The 18600-nt window shown below is 41.6% G+C and overlaps 1 protein-coding gene across 1 annotated transcript in view; it reads left to right on the top strand.

The window, feature by feature from the left end:
* LOC132885839 (phosphatase and actin regulator 1) overlaps positions 1-18600 on the top strand; it is a 130077-nt gene that overhangs the window by 66757 nt on the left and 44720 nt on the right. The window contains exons 4-5 of the mRNA XM_060920359.1: positions 5542-5745; positions 5850-6132. Coding sequence (XP_060776342.1) covers positions 5542-5745; positions 5850-6132 — 487 coding nt within the window. The remainder of the gene's footprint in view (positions 1-5541; positions 5746-5849; positions 6133-18600) is intronic.

The raw sequence follows: 18600 nt of genomic DNA, 5'->3' as shown, positions 1-18600 counted from the left end.
CGTGCAACAGGAGTGAGTAGCAACTCTCGTGAGTCAGTATGCCGCAGGACATCGGACATGCGCTGTCAACATCATGACGTGTGTTATACGAATTTTTGTGACAACGTGTTTGCGCACATTTGCGATCTTACTAGCAAACGCTTCAGCAAGCCTGGTTGAGGTGTCTTGAGTGGTACAGTGGTGCTTGAAAATTTGTGAACCCTTTAGAATTTTCTATATTTCTGCATAAATATGACCTAAAACATCATCAGATTTTCACACAAGTCCTAAAAGAGAACCCAGTTAAACAAATGAGACAGAAATATTATACTTGGTCATTTATTTCTTGAGGAAAATGATCCACTATTACATATCTGTGAGTGGCAAAAGTATGTGAACCTTTGCTTTCAGTATCTGGTGTGACCCCCTTGTGTAGCAATAACTGCAGCTAAACGTTTGCGGTAACTGTTGATCAGTCCTGCACATCGGCTTGGAGGAATTTTAGCCCGTTCCTCCGTACAGAACAGCTTCAACTCTGGGATGTTGGTGGGTTTCCTCACATGAACTGCTCGCTTCAGGTCCTTCCACAACATTTCCATTGGATTAAGGTCAGGACTTTGACTTGGCCATTCCAAAACATTAACTTTATTCTTCTTTAACCATTCTTTGGTAGAACGACTTGTGTGCTTAGGGTCGTTGTCTTGCTGCATGACCCACCTTCTCTTGAGATTCAGTTCATGGACAGATGTCCGGACATTTTCCTTGAGAATTCACTGGTATAATTCAGAATTCATTGTTCCATCAATGATGTCAAGCCGTCCTCACCCAGATGCAGCAAAACAGGCCCAAACCATGATACTACCACCACCATGTTTCACAGACAGGATAAGGTTCTTATGCTGGAATGCAGTGTTTTCCTTTCTCCAAACATAACGCTTCTCCTTGAAACCAAAAGTTCTATTTTGGTCTCATCCGTCCACAAAACGTTTTTTTAATAGCCTTCTGGCTTGTCCACGTGATGTTTTGCAAACTGCAGACGAGCAGCAATGTTCTTTTTGGAGAGCAGTGGCTTTGGAGAGCAGTGGCTTTCTCCTTGCAACCCTGCCATGCACACCATTGTTGTTCAATGTTCTCCTGATGGTGGACTCATGAACATTAGCCAATGTGAGAGAGGCCTTCAGTTGCTAAGAAGTTACCCTGGGGTCCTTTGTGACCTCCCTGACTATTACACGCCTTGCTCTTGGAGTGATCTTTGTTGGTCGACCACTCCTGGGGAGGGTAACAGTGGTCTTGAATTTCCTCCATTTGTACACAATCTGTCTGATTGTGGATTGGTGGAGTCCAAACTCTTTAGAGATGGTTTTGTAACCTTTTCCAGCCTGATGAGCATCAACAACGCTTTTTCTGAGGTCCTCAGAAATCTCCTTTGTTCATGCCATGATCCACTTCCACAAACATGTGTTGTGAAGATCAGACTTTGATAGATCCCTGTTCTTTAAATAAAACAGGGTGCCCACTCACACCTGATTGTCATCCCATTGATTGAAAACACCTGACTCTAATTTCACCTTCAAATTAACTGCTAATCCTAGAGGTTCACATACTTTTGCCACTCACAGATATGTAATATTGGATGATTTTCCTCAATAAATAAATGAGCAAGTATAATATTTGTGTCTCATTTGTTTAACTGGGTTCTCTTTATCTACTTTTAGGACTTATGTGAAAATCTGATGATGTTTTAGATCATATTTATGCAGAAATATAGAAAATTCTAAAGGGTTCACAAACTTTCAAGCACCACTGTAGTTGTACACCAAGAGGGTCAGAATATTATCCTCCAGTGACGTCCTGCCCTTCTTGAAGCATGAATGAACTATTTCCATATAATAGCATTAAATCATCGTTTGTTGATATACAGGACGATTCTAAAAAATATTAGCACTCATGCTGTGTTGGAGTCGAAGTTGGAACTTCACCGAAAACAGCCTCTAAGCTCTAAGTCCTGTCTACGGCATGACGTCAAATCCACATGGCTGCTCACGCTGTGAACATTATAACTACTTTTACACGAGTTTATCGCAGAATTGGCTTTAGATCAGTTGACATACAGACTTTGTTAAATCTAGAACACTGTCCGTACTAATTGCTCTTTTCAGAATCATCAACATCAGCATTATCACTAATGTTAGCGTGTTGTTAAGCTAGTCACTATTGTATGCTGTTGCTGCTGTGCTGCAATTTCAGTCAAAAGTATTGCATGATATGTTTACTATAGTAGAACTGAACCAATAGCCATTCAGGCCTATAACTGTGAAAGTTTTTATGAGCTACTTTAGAAGACGTGCATTCGTGGAAGCGTCCCCAGGTCAGAAATAACATTAGTACAACTTACAAATTGCTGTTTAACCATGAACACAGCATTATATAGATACGAAAACATGGTACAAATGTAGTGGAAGCAGTGTAACGTTACAAAAGGACCAAAGGAGGTTAGGTTAGTAATATATTGTATCTGGAGATGTTTAATGCAGCTATCAATGATGTATGTTTATCTAGAGCCTTATTGTGAGCCCAAAATTTGGCCAAACTACAACCCCGATTCCAAAAAAGTTGGGACAAAGTACAAATTGTAAATAAAAACTGAATGCAATAATTTACAAATCTCAAAAACTGATATTGTATTCACAATAGAACATAGACAACATATCAAATGTCGAAAGTGAGACATTTTGAAATTTCATGCCAAATATTGGCTCATTTGAAATTTCATGACAGCAACACATCTCAAAAAAGTTGGGACGGGGCAATAAGAGGCTGGAAAAGTTAAAGATACGAAAAAGGAACAGCTGGAGGACCAAATTGCAACTCATTAGGTCAATTGGCAATAGGTCATTAACATGACTGGGTATAAAAAGAGCATCTTGGAGTGGCAGTGGCTCTCAGAAGTAAAGATGGGAAGAGGATCACCAATCCCCCTAATTCTGCACCGACAAATAGTGGAGCAATATCAGAAAGGAGTTCGACAGTGTAAAATTGCAAAGAGTTTGAACATATCATCATCTACAGTGCATAATATCATCAAAAGATTCAGAGAATCTGGAAAAATCTCTGCGCGTAAGGGTCAAGGCCGGAAAACCATACTGGGTGCCCGTGATCTTCGGGCCCTTAGACGGCACTGCATCACATACAGGCATGCTTCTGTATTGGAAATCACAAAATGGGCTCAGGAATATTTCCAGAGAACATTATCTGTGAACACAATTCACCGTGCCATCCGCCGTTGCCAGCTAAAACTCTATAGTTCAAAGAAGAAGCCGTATCTAAACATGATCCAGAAGCGCAGACGTCTTCTCTGGGCCAAGGCTCATTTAAAATGGACTGTGGCAAAGTGGAAAACTGTTCTGTGGTCAGACAAATCAAAATGTGAAGTTCTTTATGGAAATCAGGGACGCCGTGTCATTCGGACTAAAGAGGAGAAGGACGACCCAAGTTGTTATCAGCACTCAGTTCAGAAGCCTGCATCTCTGATGGTATGGGGTTGCATTAGTGTGTGTGGCATGGGCAGCTTACACATCTGGAAAGACACCATCAATGCTGAAAGGTATATCCAGGTTCTAGAGCAACATATGCTCCCATCCAGACGATGTCTCTTTCAGGGAAGACCTTGCATTTTCCAACATGACAATGCCAAACCACACACTGCATCAATTACAGCATCATGGCTGCGTAGAAGAAGGGTCCGGGTACTGAACTGGCCAGCCTGCAGTCCAGATCTTTCACCCATAGTAAACATTTGGTGCATCATAAACCAGAAGATACGACAAAAAAGACCTAAGACTAAACTAGAGCAACTAGAATCCTGCATTAGACAAGAATGGGTTAACATTCCTATCCCTAAACTTGAGCAACTTGTCTCCTCAGTCCCCAGACGTTTACAGACTGTTGTAAAGAGAAAAGGGGATGTCTCACAGTGGGAAACATGGCCTTGTCCCAACTTTTTTGAGATGTGTTGTTGTCATGAAATTTAAAATCACCTAATTTTTCTCTTTAAATGATACATTTTCTCAATTTAAACATTTGATATGTCATCTATGTTCTATTGTGAATAAAATATGGAATTTTGAAACTTCCACATCATTGCATTCCATTTTTATTTACAATTTGTACTTTGCCCCAACTTTTTTGGAATCGGGGTTGTATTAGTGAAGAGTAGAACATTGGATTGTGATCTTTCCTTCAAAACCCAGTTTCGAAGCATTTGAACGTGTTTTGTTTGGCAGATGGTATTCAAGTATGTAATGTTTCCAGAAGAGAGCAAGATGCAATTAGAAAGTGCATTCTCTGAAGATAATGTAAAGGATTGCGCTGAGCAGCAGACCGTTAACTCAACTGTTGGATCAAATGTTTAGAAAAAGGGATGGATGGAAGGCAAGACAAAGAAGAGTGCGGGTCAGACCTGATATCATGTGTGTGATGGGTGAGTTGGCCCGAGGTGCCATATGAAGTTTGGTGGACGTGTGGTGAAGTGTTACTGAGCAAAACTCCATTCATTTAAATGGGGGCAGAAATCAATGGAAGCCTATGGAGGTAAAAAGGATATGAGCAAAAAGAAAGGAAAAGATGAGTGCAGGTCTCAGATGAGGGGATGGATATGTGCGGGAACTTGGTCTTAGGCATCATGTGAAGTTTCAGGAAGTTTGGTCACTCGGTTAAAGTAAAAAACTGACAGAGTGAAAGGTTTTTTTCCCCGAAACTCAATTCATTTTCAATGAGCCCAAAAATGAATGGAAGTGAATGGGGTGAAAATGGGATGAGCAAAAAGGAAGAAAGAAAATGAGTGTGGGTCAGAACCAATTGCATATATGTGTCAGGGGCGTTGGCCGGAGGTATCACAGGAAGTTTGGTGGATCTCTGATGAAGCGTGTCCGAGTAGGATTGTCTGATTTGTGAGCCTCATTCATGATCTATGCAGGGGAACAAGACAACAGGTGCGTCGATCCGAAAGCTGGATACAAGCACACTATTCCTGATCAGATTGCACATATCGTCCAAAAATGCATCAAAATCATAATAAAAAAGAAGAAGAAAAGAATATCAATCGTGTCGCGCATTGTGCAGTCGCTAACTAGCAAAGTCATTGATCGAGCATCTGTACGTATTATAACTTATAAATGAAATGATCATGCATGAAAAGTGAAGGCTCGTGCAGCTGAACACTGTCTTACTAAAAGAGAGGGAAGTTTACGCTGATGTTGCTGTGACCAGTGTAACCAGTGACTCTGAGACTCGCAATCTTCTGTTTCATTATACAGAGTGAATTTCATTCAGGAGTCTGAAGTGCTTGTCTTTGGGGCAGCTCTGTCTTCTGCCAGGTCTCTTTCAGCTCTCCACCATTATTAAAAAGTGGATTGACGGGGGAAAAAAAAAAAAAACAGGACAAAGAAAAAAGAAAAACCCGTACTCCTTGATATAGCGTTACCCCAAAATAGCCAAAAATGCCAGTCATAACATTCACAGCTGTTTATTAACACAGCGTTTATTTTAATGCACTTTCTGCAGCTCCGATTGAATTCCGGGCCTCCATGGAAGGCAGCGTTTGTCCTCAGGACCCCTCCCTGAAGTCGTCCCTGGTTCTGCCTGCTAAGAAATCGGTGGTTTTTCCAGGTGAGGTTCAGGAGAACCCTGCGAAAGCCACGCTCTTCCACAAGCAGCCGCCTGCTCTGCCACCGAAACCTTTCACCCGGCAGCTGAACCACACCATAGGTGAGGAAGAGCACGCTGTCAAAACTAGCAGTTCACGCACACGTTCATTGAAACGTGTCAAATTACATCATATTCATCTTCTGGCATTCCTTCCTGTCCATCAGAGTCATGTCAGACCCTGAAGCTGCCCTGCGTTCAGGGGAAACACTCTCCTCCTCTTCCTCCTAAGAAAGTGATGATCTGCGTGCCATCCGGAGGCCTGGAGCTGCCCGTCTCCTCCCCGAGCCCTCTCGCCACTTACCCTGGGAAGTGCACTCCCATAATGCACCACGGCAGCCTGGGGGGTCATCATGGGCACCCACACCAGCTGCAGTACGGCAGCGTGCCCAGCCGCATCATCGAGGAACTCAACAAGACGCTGGCGCTGTCCATGCAGAGGCTTGAGAGGTCAGTCTGGGGCTCATGGAGGGTTTTTTTTTTTTTGTTTGTTTGTTTGTTTGTTTAAGAAGACCCAGATTTCATCAGTCTTGGGTCAGGGTTGCCAGGTATCAGCAAAATTAAAACAGGAAACTATCCCAGAACATTCAAAAATTCGACCCATTTTTAATGAAATAACGCCACTCACTGTAGGGTGCTCCCATTTCTAATATGCAGTATCTTCACCAAACCTTTTTAAAGGGTTCTTACTCTTTGGTCAACACAAAATTCCATGACTTTTTCCATGACCTGAAGGAATTTTTTGCAAATTTGCATGCTGTAATGCATACACTTATAGGTCATGTCATGAAATTCATGCAGTAAATTACCCTGCTGAATTATTTTCTTTAACCTGTAATATTTATACCAATACAAGAAAGATAATGGCATTTTTGATTCTCTACAAAAATATAAATGTAGCAATTTAGGATCATGCAATTTATTATCATTTCATTTACATGCATGCATATACAGGTAGAGGATATTACACGGTCGTGCGAAGAGATGAAGTTTATCTTCAAGTGGTGAGTGGATATTTCACGAGTGAGCAAAATGAACGAAAGAAAAGATTTTCAACACGAGAAGATAAACTTCATATCTTCATACCACCATGTAATGTTCTTTATATTATATGGACACATCCAGAAAAAAAAAAAAACGCAAATTAATCAAAAGAATTTTATTTTTGAACAACGCCATTTTGACTACGCGAGTCTAGTCAGCAGGAAAACACTTGGAGTGACGTCATCGGAGTGAAATATCAGGAATTATTATCCATACAGGACCCTTTTTCGATGGAATAACAACATGTTCTATTCCCTTCTAGCGGGTTTTATTCATTTGGTTTGATAGCATGCAGTATTGTTAGCATATTGCTTATCCTACGTGTATTACACCACTCTAGCCAATTTACGATATTTTTAAAATATTGCATGGTTGTCAACAACATGACGTCACACGTCGGAGACGTAAAACTTCCGCACTAGCGAGCAGCTGTGACAATTTGTAAACAAACATGGCCGCCAGGTTTGCTTCGTTAAATTCGGAAGATTTTGAGAGAATTTTGAAAGAGAAAGACGCACCGAACACCCGAAAGGAATGTGTATGTATAATAATAATAATAATAATAATAATGGATGGATTATTTTTCATGGTCTATCAGATATATTCCATTCAGCTACTCGTCTTCGACTTGTTCAGTATCATGCCAGCTGAATGGAATATATCTGATAGACCACTCAACGCCAGCCAATATTATTTAACCCTTTGGTGACTGACCCCTTGAAAATGGTTCCTCCAGGAACGATGACGTTTCAGTTGTCAAGACAACGGAAAAACTAAAATACAAGAGCATTTTGTTTTGTGCACAAGAGCATTGTGACGTATCTTTCTGTTTTTGTATTTTAGTTTTTCCATTGTCTTGACAACTGAAAAGTCATCGTTCCTGGAGGAACCATTTTCAAGGGGTCAGTCACCAAAGGGTTTTAAATCTGTCAGTCAGATCCGCGATGTATTTCGTCTGAAAAATGTGAGTTTTTCAACACGAGAAGATAAACCTCATATCTTCAAGCCAAAATGTGATTTTCTTTTTATTATGGACCCTTTCCACGTGACGTCACGACAAACGCGGCCGCCATCTTGGACATGTACTACCAGTAGTTTACCACAGCCAGCATTGAGGAACGGCAGCAAAGAAAGTTTTTACTTTCAGCAAGACTTCCATCATGCCACTATATTGTTGTGCACCTGGATGTAGTAACCATCAACAAACAAGGCAAGGTTTATCATTTTATTGGATCCCGACGGAGAAGATGGATAGCGACCATTAACAGATTGGCAGCCCTCGGCATACCAGCGCTTGTGTAGTGACCACTTTGTTGGAGGTAAGACGAATAAAATTAGCCAGAAAAGGCATTACATTGCTGTTAACATTCTGTGGCGGCGAGTGTGTAACCAAATAGGTTAAAATAACCCATTGTAACCTCTTTGTTCTTCTGTAGTAGCTATTGTTGACTAGCTAATGTCAACAACATCATAGCTGGTATGTTACTGTAGCAATGTTTACGTTCAGTCATTTGGATGACTGTTAAAACCTTTCAGTCTCAAGTTTTTCCTTTACTGTATTTACTAGTTTACTGTAATTATGATCCGGCAGCTATTTACACCGGATCCAGTGTAAATAGCTGCCGGAGCGTGCTCCGGCTTGCTCCCCCTCAAATTAAGCAGCGCGCTCCGGCTTGCTCCCCCTCAAATTAAGCAGCGCGCTCCGGCTTGCTCCCGGAGTGCTCCAGCCGAGGTTCCGGAGCGCGCTCCGGCTTGCTCCCCCTCAAATTAAGCAGCGCGCTCCGGCTTGCTCCCGGAGTGCTCCGGCTGAGGTTCCGGAGCGCGCTCCGGCTTGCTCCCCCTCAAATTAAGCAGCGCGCTCCGGCTTGCTCCGAAGCAAGCGCGCTCCGTAACCTCGGCCGGAGCACTCCTGGAGCAAGCCGGAGCGCCCTCCGGAACCTTGGCTGGAGCACTCCTGGAGCAAGCCGGCGCGCGCTCCGGAACCTCGGACGTTGGCGTGTATGTGTATGGCGATGGGTTTTTAATGACATAGGTATACAGATCATGTGGGCCGAAGTCAGGTAAAGACGAGGGCTTGGTGTACTTCCGTACGTCAGTGAACAATCCTGGTGGAAGCAGGTAAACGTCGTTCTCTAAGCCTGCTAACCTCAATTTTTGCAAATACCTCTCCCTCTGCTCGCCCTGTAAATGCCCTACGTCGCTGGATAGTGAAGGTGTTTTCTGCATCTCGCTCCTTTTTCTTGTATGTTCTCCGTTTGTCGCCTTCCTCGCATTCAAACCGATTCGAGCTGAAGTCCACTACATGTCCAAAATGGCGGTCGCGTTTACGAAGGTCACGTGACTGAAAAGGGTCTATACCGACACATTCACAAACAAAGTCCCCAAATTTATCAAAACGATCCATCGATTTCCTCACGAGTGACATATAGAGATTTATGCCACGGTTTTGGTTCTCCATGTCCCGGATGGAGCTCAGAGAAAAATATGGGTGGTGTGTTTCCCAGTAAAACACTCGTGTCTCTGGAATATACAATAATCTGTAACCAGTTATTGCCAGACATCTAGATCTAGTAAATCTAGACAGCCTTTGGATTTCATGAAATCAGTGAAATTTAGTTCCCTCTGAAATGTGGTCATTGTGATATATGTTATTTAGCAGCTGGGAGGTCCGTATGGTGAAATATGGTGACCGAGGTCTTGAAAGTACTGAGCGAGGCCCCCATACGGACCGACCTTAAGCTGGTAAATAATATATTTATTTTTTTCTTTACCAAATTCTAACAGAAAACGAGAGCGCCCGAAAGGGAGAGCCGAGCCGCCATTTTGAATCCTCATTCACGGCTGTAATGCAAATGGCTTCCTCCTCGGTATACAAGTGCACTTCCATGGCAGGAAAAAAACTACATTTTGCCGCCTATGTAGTCCCCTATTTATACAAAATTGAGTCATTCAGGATTCAGCCATGTTTTTGCTCGGCGTTAGCGACAGTTACAGGTTTTTAGCTTTCTCCTGAAATGTTTTCTTTTATTTCTTCTTCCTCAGGGTAGTAAAACTCGCTCTCGCTGTGAACACTGTCTTTATCACTACCCAGGATGTAAAATTAATGCTATTCTCCTGAGAAATGTGAAATAAATGTTGACAAAAATTGCTACTATGTTGTTTGTTGTTGTGAACAAGCGAGTCGCCAGAGGTCCGTAACCGGGGTCCGTAACTGGGGTCTGTATCATAGAATACGGACCCGCTCGGCAGGCAATCAGAGCGCAGGATTTGATGGAAACTGGACCGCGAAAAAAATAAATATGTTTATTTCTGTGGCTGGGAAGTTATTTAATTTGAAGGGATTAAAGCAAATAACGTGCATGAAATTGCTTGCTTCACGCAGTCAAGCAGACAGAGGAAGTCCGTGTGCGCATGCAATTCAGATTTGTATCCCACAATGCCTTGCGTGAATGGGGAAAGCCCACCACGTGATGCATGATGTAGTATCTTGAATTGGTTCATGGTGAAGCAGGAAAAAATAGCGGAGAATTTAGGGCCACGTGGCCTTAAATTCATTAATTGTTCTATTTTAAAAAACCTAATAAAATCGGAAGTCTGCGATTTGAATTCAGTAGCTTTCGGTCCACTAAACAAAAATAACTGGGTGTCGGGGAAAATTCTTTTTATGTCCTACACTTGAAAAATCTGATAGGCAGTACAGCTTTAACTTAAGATTACGTATTTAAATAATATCGGCTGGGGACGGCACGGTGGTGTAGCGGTTAGCGCTGTCGCCTCACAGCAAGAAAGTCCGGGTTCGAGCCCCGTGGCTGGCGAGGGCCTTTCTGTGCGGAGTTTGCATGTTGTCCGCGTGGGTTTCCTCCGGGTGCTCCGGTTTCCCCCACAGTCCAAAGACATGCAGGTTAGGTTAACTGGTGACTCTAAATTGAGCGTAGGTGTGAATGTGAGTGTGAATGGTTGTCTGTGTCTATGTGTCAGCCCTGTGATGACCTGGCGACTTGTCCAGGGTGTACCCCGCCTCTCGCCCGTAGTCAGCTGGGATAGGCTCCAGCTTGCCTGCGACCCTGTAGAACAGGATAAAGCGGCTAGAGATGATGAGATAATATCGGCTGGCTTTTTTTTCGTGGTATATCAGATATATTCCATTCAACTAGCATGATTCTGAACAAGTCGAAGATGAGTAGCTGAATGGACTATATCTGATATACCATGAAAAAAGCCAGCCAATATTATTATTATTATTATTATTATTATTATACACACACACACACACACACACTCTGTTCATATCAGTATTCTCAAAGGCCAACGCTAGCTTACCCGTAACTTGGTGCTGTTAGCACGGCAGTTCAGTTACCTTCTAGCCGGTGTAGTGTTAGCGAAGGCCAATGCTAGCACACTCAAGCTGAATATTATTATTATTTTTTCCTGTGTAATTTACTTTTAAAATCAACATCGACAGCTACACAGAACTGAGCGACCTGGCAGCCAAAATTCTCTCAATCTTCTGTATTTAACGAAGCAAACCTGGCGGCCATGTTTATTTACAAATCGTCACAGTCGCTTGCTAGCACGGAAGTTTTACATCTCCGACGTGTGACACCATGTTGTCTTGACAACCATGCAATATCGTAAACCATATTCAACGCTCATTCTCCATTGGGTAGAGTGACGTAATACATGTAAGATAAGCGATATGTTAACAATATCGTATGCTATCAAACCAAATGAATGAAACCCGCTAGAAGGGAATAGAACACGTTAACGTTAGGGGCCTAGAGGTATTTCTAATGCATCTATGAATGACTTATCTAACACTAATAAAGTAGGCCTGCTGTTGTTGTTATTATTACACACCTGTAAGCCCCCTAAATATCTAGATAGACTTGATCTCTCGCCTTGATCTACCGAATATTAAAGTGCTGATGACACGTTTTTGACATCTTTGGCGATGTTTTATAACATAAAAAGTAATTCCCGATGATCCATATATTAATTCACGAAGGCGCCTATTTTACAAGTTATGATGATAAACGCGGCTATTTGGGCAAATTTGACGGGGCTGCAGCACCCAGGAGACGAAAGAGGAGGAGGAGCTATATGACGTCAGCGAAAGAACCTTCCTCCTAACTTACCAGTTTGTTGTTGATGCGACAGGTGTTCAGTTTATCGTTATTAGTATTTTTATTAGACATATATATATAGTTATTATGCCTTCCCGTTGTGTTGCCAGCTTTTGCTCCAAAACCTACAAGGATGGGGTAAGTTTATTCAAGTTTCCCAGAGATCCCGAGCTGCATGCGAAGTGGGTGAAGCAAGTCAGGCGCACTCGTGACAAGTGGGAGCCCTCACCAACATCCGTCCTGTGCTCTGAACACTTCGATTTGGATTGTTTTGACACCCTTCCTAGCTTAAAAGAATCTCTTGGGTGTTCAGTTCAGCACAAACGTGTGTTACTACCATCAGCAGTGCCTACACAGTGTTGCCAGATTGGGAGGTTTCCCGCCCAGTTGAGTGGTTTCAAGTGCATTTTGGTGGGTTTTGAACATATTTTGGGCTGGAAAACGTCAGCAGTATCTGTTGCCAGATACTGCTGACGTTTTCCAGCCCAAAATATGTTCAAAACCCACCAAAATGCACTTGAAACCTCCCAATCTGGCAACACTGCCAGTATTCCGGAGGGGGTCTACTCGTAGCTATGCCGGATCCAAAGACAGTCCTCCTGTCAGAACATGTGTTGTGAAACGACGTAAGATAAAGGTACGTAGAGCTATAGATTCTACATGATAATCATAAATGTAATCATAAAGTCGGCGTGATATCAGTCATGTATTTGCTTGTGAAAGCTTGCGGCTTTCGTGTAACTGCCGCCTAGCAACGAGAGGCAAAGGGTAAAGAGGGTAGGCTATCATAGATTCTATTCGGAAGAGATCAACACAATTCTAGACTCCCAGAAGAGGAAGAGCTAGCACTAGAGAGTTCACCGGCGTTTTCATGCGCCATTTCCATTGAGTAGAACCAGAGTAGAACAGCCAGTGAACCGCAGCGTGTTCTCCCGCTGACGTCACAGCATGGCTGCGAGCCACGGACCCAGTTTTCTTGCGCTGTGCAATTAAAAGTTGGATATTTGCATAACAACAGCTTCTTTTCACGTAATTATAACAGAAATCTAACGTTTGCCATGTTGTATAGTTTATTTAAGAAATTGCATAGAGTCATGTTCGTGTCATCAGCCCTTTAAACTGAAATTTTAACGTCAGCATTCCAATACTGTTGACTGATTTTTACTATGACTTGCCTTGACTTTAGTTTTGTGCTTTGCAGAAACCATACGGCTTTTCGAGGCCTCTTGGCCCATATTGGCAAAATCGAATTTTTCAATACGCAATTGACAGCGTGCTTCTAGCTGTCCAGTCAGGATGATGGTCTTTAACCAACCAATCGTCTTTAAACTTGCCCTCGAACACGGCATTATCGGCCTTTGTTCAACTTCATGTACATAACGTATTGATGTTTGCTGAAGCGATAAACCTTTTGCGTGAAAATTCAAACGAAACGGACATCCAGGACACGCAACTGAGATCGGTATACTTCGGTTCCGAAAATATAGGAACAATTATAGCTTGCGGAAAATAGCAAAGCCTTACTCACGGAGTCTGACGAGCAAGTGTACGTGTGCATTTAACATCAACTTGTACATGCTGAACGGGGGGAAAAAAAATTACTGTGCTTGCAAAAATTCACTTACCATGACTTTCCATGACCTAATGGAAAAACTCCATGACTTTTTTCCAGGATCCGTACAAATCCTGTTTTACCATCACCTGGTTAAGCCATTTCCCACTCTATATTTCCATCTCCAATATTTTCTTCCGTATTTCAATCTGTCATTGTGATGAAATCACAAACAGAATGAACCATCTCCAGCCTTCTTCCTCCATTCCAACTAGCTCTCGCAGCGCGATGATGTCAGTAGCCTATTTACAGAAAAGCACTCTGACCTGAATCATTGTGATAGCTGAAGGCCTTTATTACAACAGAGATGGTTCTGTACATCATGGATGCACTGTCTGCACTCAGCCATCGCCTGGGTTAGTGATAATGGGTTGTTTTTAGTTCCAATTATTTGCTTTTACCAGAATCTTGGTCGCTGTGGACTATTTTTAAACTACCCCAGAACCCATGACGCGAGCCAATCTGCAACCTTTTACACAAGTAGTCTGAAAGGGTGTAAAAAACGCAACCCTGGATCGAACGTTGGTGTGGAATAGAAAAGGAATATAAGTATATTAGTGTTAGTTTAATATCGGTATGTGAATGCATGTTAAAGCTGTTTAAAAAGGTCTGAAATTTAACTTTATTGACACGCTGTTACATGGATTTCATCATCTATAAATAATCGTGTCAATAAAAACGGGATTTAAAACCAACGTCAGCTTTTTATCTGCTTCTGAAAACAACTAAACTATGAAATAACAGCTAGCTAGCTACTCCTAACTAGCACAATAGCAACACGATTAGGGATTAGCTACATGGAGGTGACAAGGTGGTTTTTATAATTTGTTTGTTTGTTTGTTTTTACAATTTTAGTCCAGTGTCAACCTTTTGACGACTTATGACCATGACTAGACTACTGCTCATGGAATAACTTGCTACTCCTAATTAGCACAATAGCAACACTATTAGAGATTAGCTACATGGCAACGACAAGGTTTTTTTTATCTATCTATCTATCTATCTATCTATCTATCTATCTATCTATCTATCTATCTATCTATCTATCTATCTATCCAATTTTAATTCAGTGTCAGCTTTTTATCTGCTTCTGAAAACTACTAAACTACCGCTCGCTACTCCTAACTAGCACAGAAGCAACACTGAGTGATTAGCTATAGTGGTGCTTGAAAGTTTGCGAACCCTTTAGAATTGTCTATATTTCTGCATAAATATGACCTAAAACATCATCAGATTTTCACACAAGTCCTAAAAGTAGATAAAGAGAACCCAGTTAAACAAATGAGACAAAAATATTATACTCGGTCATTTATTTATTGAGGAAAATGATCCAATATTACATATCTGCGAGTGGCAAAAGTATGTGAACCTCTAGGATTAGCAGTTAATTTGAAGGTGAAATTAGAGTCAGGTGTTTTCAATCAATGGGATGACAATCAGGTGTGAGTGTTTTATTTAAAGAACAGGGATCTATCAAAGTCTGATCTTCACAACACGTTTATGGAAGTGTATCATGGCACGAACAAAGGAGATTTCTGAGGACCTCAGAAAAAGCATTGGTGATGCTCATCAGGCTGGAAAAGGTTACAAAACCATCTCTAAAGAGTTTGGACTCCACCAATCCACAGTCAGACAGATTGTGTACAAATGGAGGAAATTCAAGACCATTGTTACCCTCCCCAGGAGTGGTCGACCAACAAAGGTCACTCCAAGAGCAAGGTGTGTAATAGTCGGTGAGGTCACAAAGGACACCAGGGTAACTTCTAAGCAACTGAAGGCCTCTCTCACATTGGCTAATGTTAATGTTCATGAGTCCACCATCAGGAGAACACTGAACAACAATGGTGTGCATGGCAGGGTTGCAAGGAGAAAGCCACTGCTCTCCTAAAAGAACATTGCTTTTTGTCTGCAGTTTGCTAAAGATCATGTGGACAAGCCAGAAGGCTATTGGAAAAATGTTTTGTGGACGGATGAGACCAAAATAGAACTTTTTGGTTTAAATGAGAAGTGTTATGTTTGGAGAAAGGAAAACCCTGCATTCCAGCATAAGAACCTTATTCCATCTGTGAAACATGGTGGTGGTAGTATCATGGTTTGGGCCTGTTTTGCTGCATCTGGGCCAGGACGGCTTGCCATCATTGATGGAGCAATGAATTCTGAATTATACCAGCGAATTCTAAAGGAAAACGTCAGGACATCTGTCCATGAACTGAATCTCAAGAGAAGGTGGGTCATGCAGCAAGACAACGACCCTAAGCACACAAGTCGTTCTACCAAAGAATGGTTAAAGAAGAATAAAGTTAATGTTTTGGAATGGCCAAGTCAAAGCCCTGACCTTAATCCAATGGAAATGTTGTGGAAGGACCTGAAGCGAGCAGTTCATGTGAGGAAACCACCAACATCCCAGAGTTGAAGCTGTTCTGTACGGAGGAACGGGCTAAAATCCCTCCAAGCCGGTGTGCAGGACTGATCAACAGTTTCCGCAAACGTTTAGTTGCAGTTATTGCTGCACAAGGGGGTCACACCAGATACTGAAAGCAAAGGTTCACATACTTTAGCCACTCACAGATATGTAATATTGGATCATTTTCTTCAATAAATAAATGACCAAGTATAATATTTTTGTCTCATTTGTTTAACTGGGTTCTCTTTATCTACGTTTAGGACTTTTGTGAAAACCTGATGATGTTTTAGGTCATATTTATGCAGAAATATAGAAAATTCTAAAGGGTTCACAAACTTTCAAGCACCACTGTACACGGAGGTGATGACAAGGTGTTTTTATTATTTGTTTATACAGTTTCAGTTTAGTGTCAGCTTTTTGTCTGTTTATGAATATGACTAGATGACTGCTCATGAAATAACAACTAGCTTGTTATGCCTAAGTCGTGTATTAGCTGTACAGCAATGGGTTAGCATGTGCAGTTTAGCCGTAGCATGTGCAGTTTAGCCGTAGTATATAGTTTTTGAGCTCTCAGAACGCCACTCTGGGAGATACTTGAAAACCATGATTATCTTTTGTCCAATGAATTTGAAACTGATTGCTGTAAAGCCAGGATATTTTTAGAGCAAGCTGCTGTACTGTGAAAATGTTAAACCGTAACACTTGTATGACCGTGTGAAGGACGCACGCTGCCTCAAATTCGGCGAAAATCAGGACCCTCTTTTAACGCAGTCTTTACCTCAGGAGTCGAGCTGCACTGACGCTGAAACACAAGGTTTATTAGCATGAGAGCATGTGAAAGGCCAGTTTTGCCCTTTTTTTAGAATGTAGAGCAGGTCACAGCCGTAGCATAGCTCATATCGCGAACGTGCTGTTTGAACTGCGACCCAGCTAAGCTACCGCGCCCACTGCCGACTCCACGGCCCACTTTCCCCACCCGAGAGACGGAGCACACACTCGCTGGGGCTCTTTCTCTGGCCTTCCTGCGTACTGACTGGCATCGGGACAGAACTCGAACGCTGCCGGTCTCTTCCTGACGCCAAGCCGGCCACAGCTTGTGTCTGTTGTGTAACAGATCAGAGATCCAATTTGGCTCGACAGCGTTCCTCATTCCTCAAAGGTTCTTCGGCTTGGACAGAAACGCTGCCATCTCACCACACCGAACTTTCACTGAAGCCGCTGTCCGCGTTTTTATATTTTATTTTAATAAAGCGTATTGGAGAATTTTTCTGACATTACTGTCCATTACTGAATCCAGCTGAACTGAAATAAAGCTGTTCACTTTAAAGGAGCTGTGTGTAGATTTCTTGAGTGTTTATACACCTGTAATAACGTTTCCTAACCTTTCCCATGTCCTGCAGTCATGGATTCTCAGTCATTTTGTTTTCTGGTCCAGAAATAAATAGTAACTTTTCATGAAACATTTTTCACAGTGTTTTAATTTAGGGCGTCTTTGCAGGTTATTTTTTCTACAATGCAATATTTCTGACTTTTTTTTTTTGTAATTTTATTTTCTGGCCCTGAAATTAATTTTTCAAGACGAGATTTCACAACTTTTTTTAAAGGCATCTTTGCTTTTTTTTCTGGCCCAGAAATTTGAATGAATGAACCCTTTATTATCACTGTACCAGTGAAACTGACCATCACCCTGCCCTTACAGAGGGGAACAGGACAGGAAGACCGGGATAAAAGAAACACAGTGGTAACATGAGGAGAGATGAGGGAAAAAAAGAACACCCCCCCATAAAACATTATCAGTACAATAAAATATTTACCGCTGTTATTGTTTTTAGAGCTTTTATTTTCCTTCCTTCCTTCTTTCTCTCTTCTTCCTTCCCTATTCTTTCTTTCTTGCTTGCTTGCTTTCCCTTCTCTCTTCTTTTTCTTCCCTCCTTACCTTCTTCTCCCTTTTTCCTTCCTTCCTTTCTTTTTCTTTCTTTCTTTCTTTCTTTCTTTCTTTCTTTCTTTCTTTCTTTCTTTCTTCCCTCCTTCCCTTCTTCTCTCTTTTCTTTCTTCCTTTCTTTCTCTTTCGTTTTCTTTCTTTCTTTCTTTCTTCCCTCCTTCCCTTCTTCTCTCTTTTCTTTCTTCCTTTCTTTCTCTTTCGTTTTCTTTCTTTCTTTCTTTCTTTCTTTCTTTCTTTCTTTCTTTCTTTCTTCTCTTCTTTCTTTCTTCCCTCCTTACCTTCTTCTCCTCTTCTTTCTTTCTTTCTTTCTTTCTTTCTTTCTTTCTTTCTTTCTTTCTTTCTTTCTTTCTTTCTTTTCTTTCTTCCCTAATTCTCTCTTCTTTCTTCCATCCCTTCTTCTCTCTTTTCCTTCCTTCCTTCCTTCCTTCCTTCCTTCCTTCCTTCCTTCCTTCTCTATTCTTTCTTTCCTTTTCTTTCTTACCTTCTCTCTTTTTCCTTTCTTTCTTTCTTTCTTTCTTTCTTTCTTTCTTTCTTTCTTTCTTTCTTTCTTTCTTTTTCTTCCTCTTTCTTTCTTCCATCCCTTCTTCTCTCTTTCCTTCCCTTTCTTTCTTTCTTTCTTTCTTTCTTTCTTTCTTCCTTCCTTCCCTTCTCTCTTCTCCTTTCTTTCTTTCTTTCTTTCTTTCTTTCTTTCCTCTTTCTTTCTTTTTTCTTCCCTTCTCTCTTCTTTCTTCTGTTCTTTCTTTCTTTCTTTCTTTCTTTCTTTCTTTCTTTCTTTCTTTCTTTCTTTCTTACC

The sequence above is a fragment of the Neoarius graeffei genome, chromosome 1 (assembly GCF_027579695.1).
Source record: "Neoarius graeffei isolate fNeoGra1 chromosome 1, fNeoGra1.pri, whole genome shotgun sequence".
NCBI lineage: Eukaryota > Metazoa > Chordata > Actinopteri > Siluriformes > Ariidae > Neoarius > Neoarius graeffei.
The sequence above is the reverse complement of the archived record's forward strand: the minus strand, read 5'-3'. Positions and strand labels throughout refer to the sequence as shown.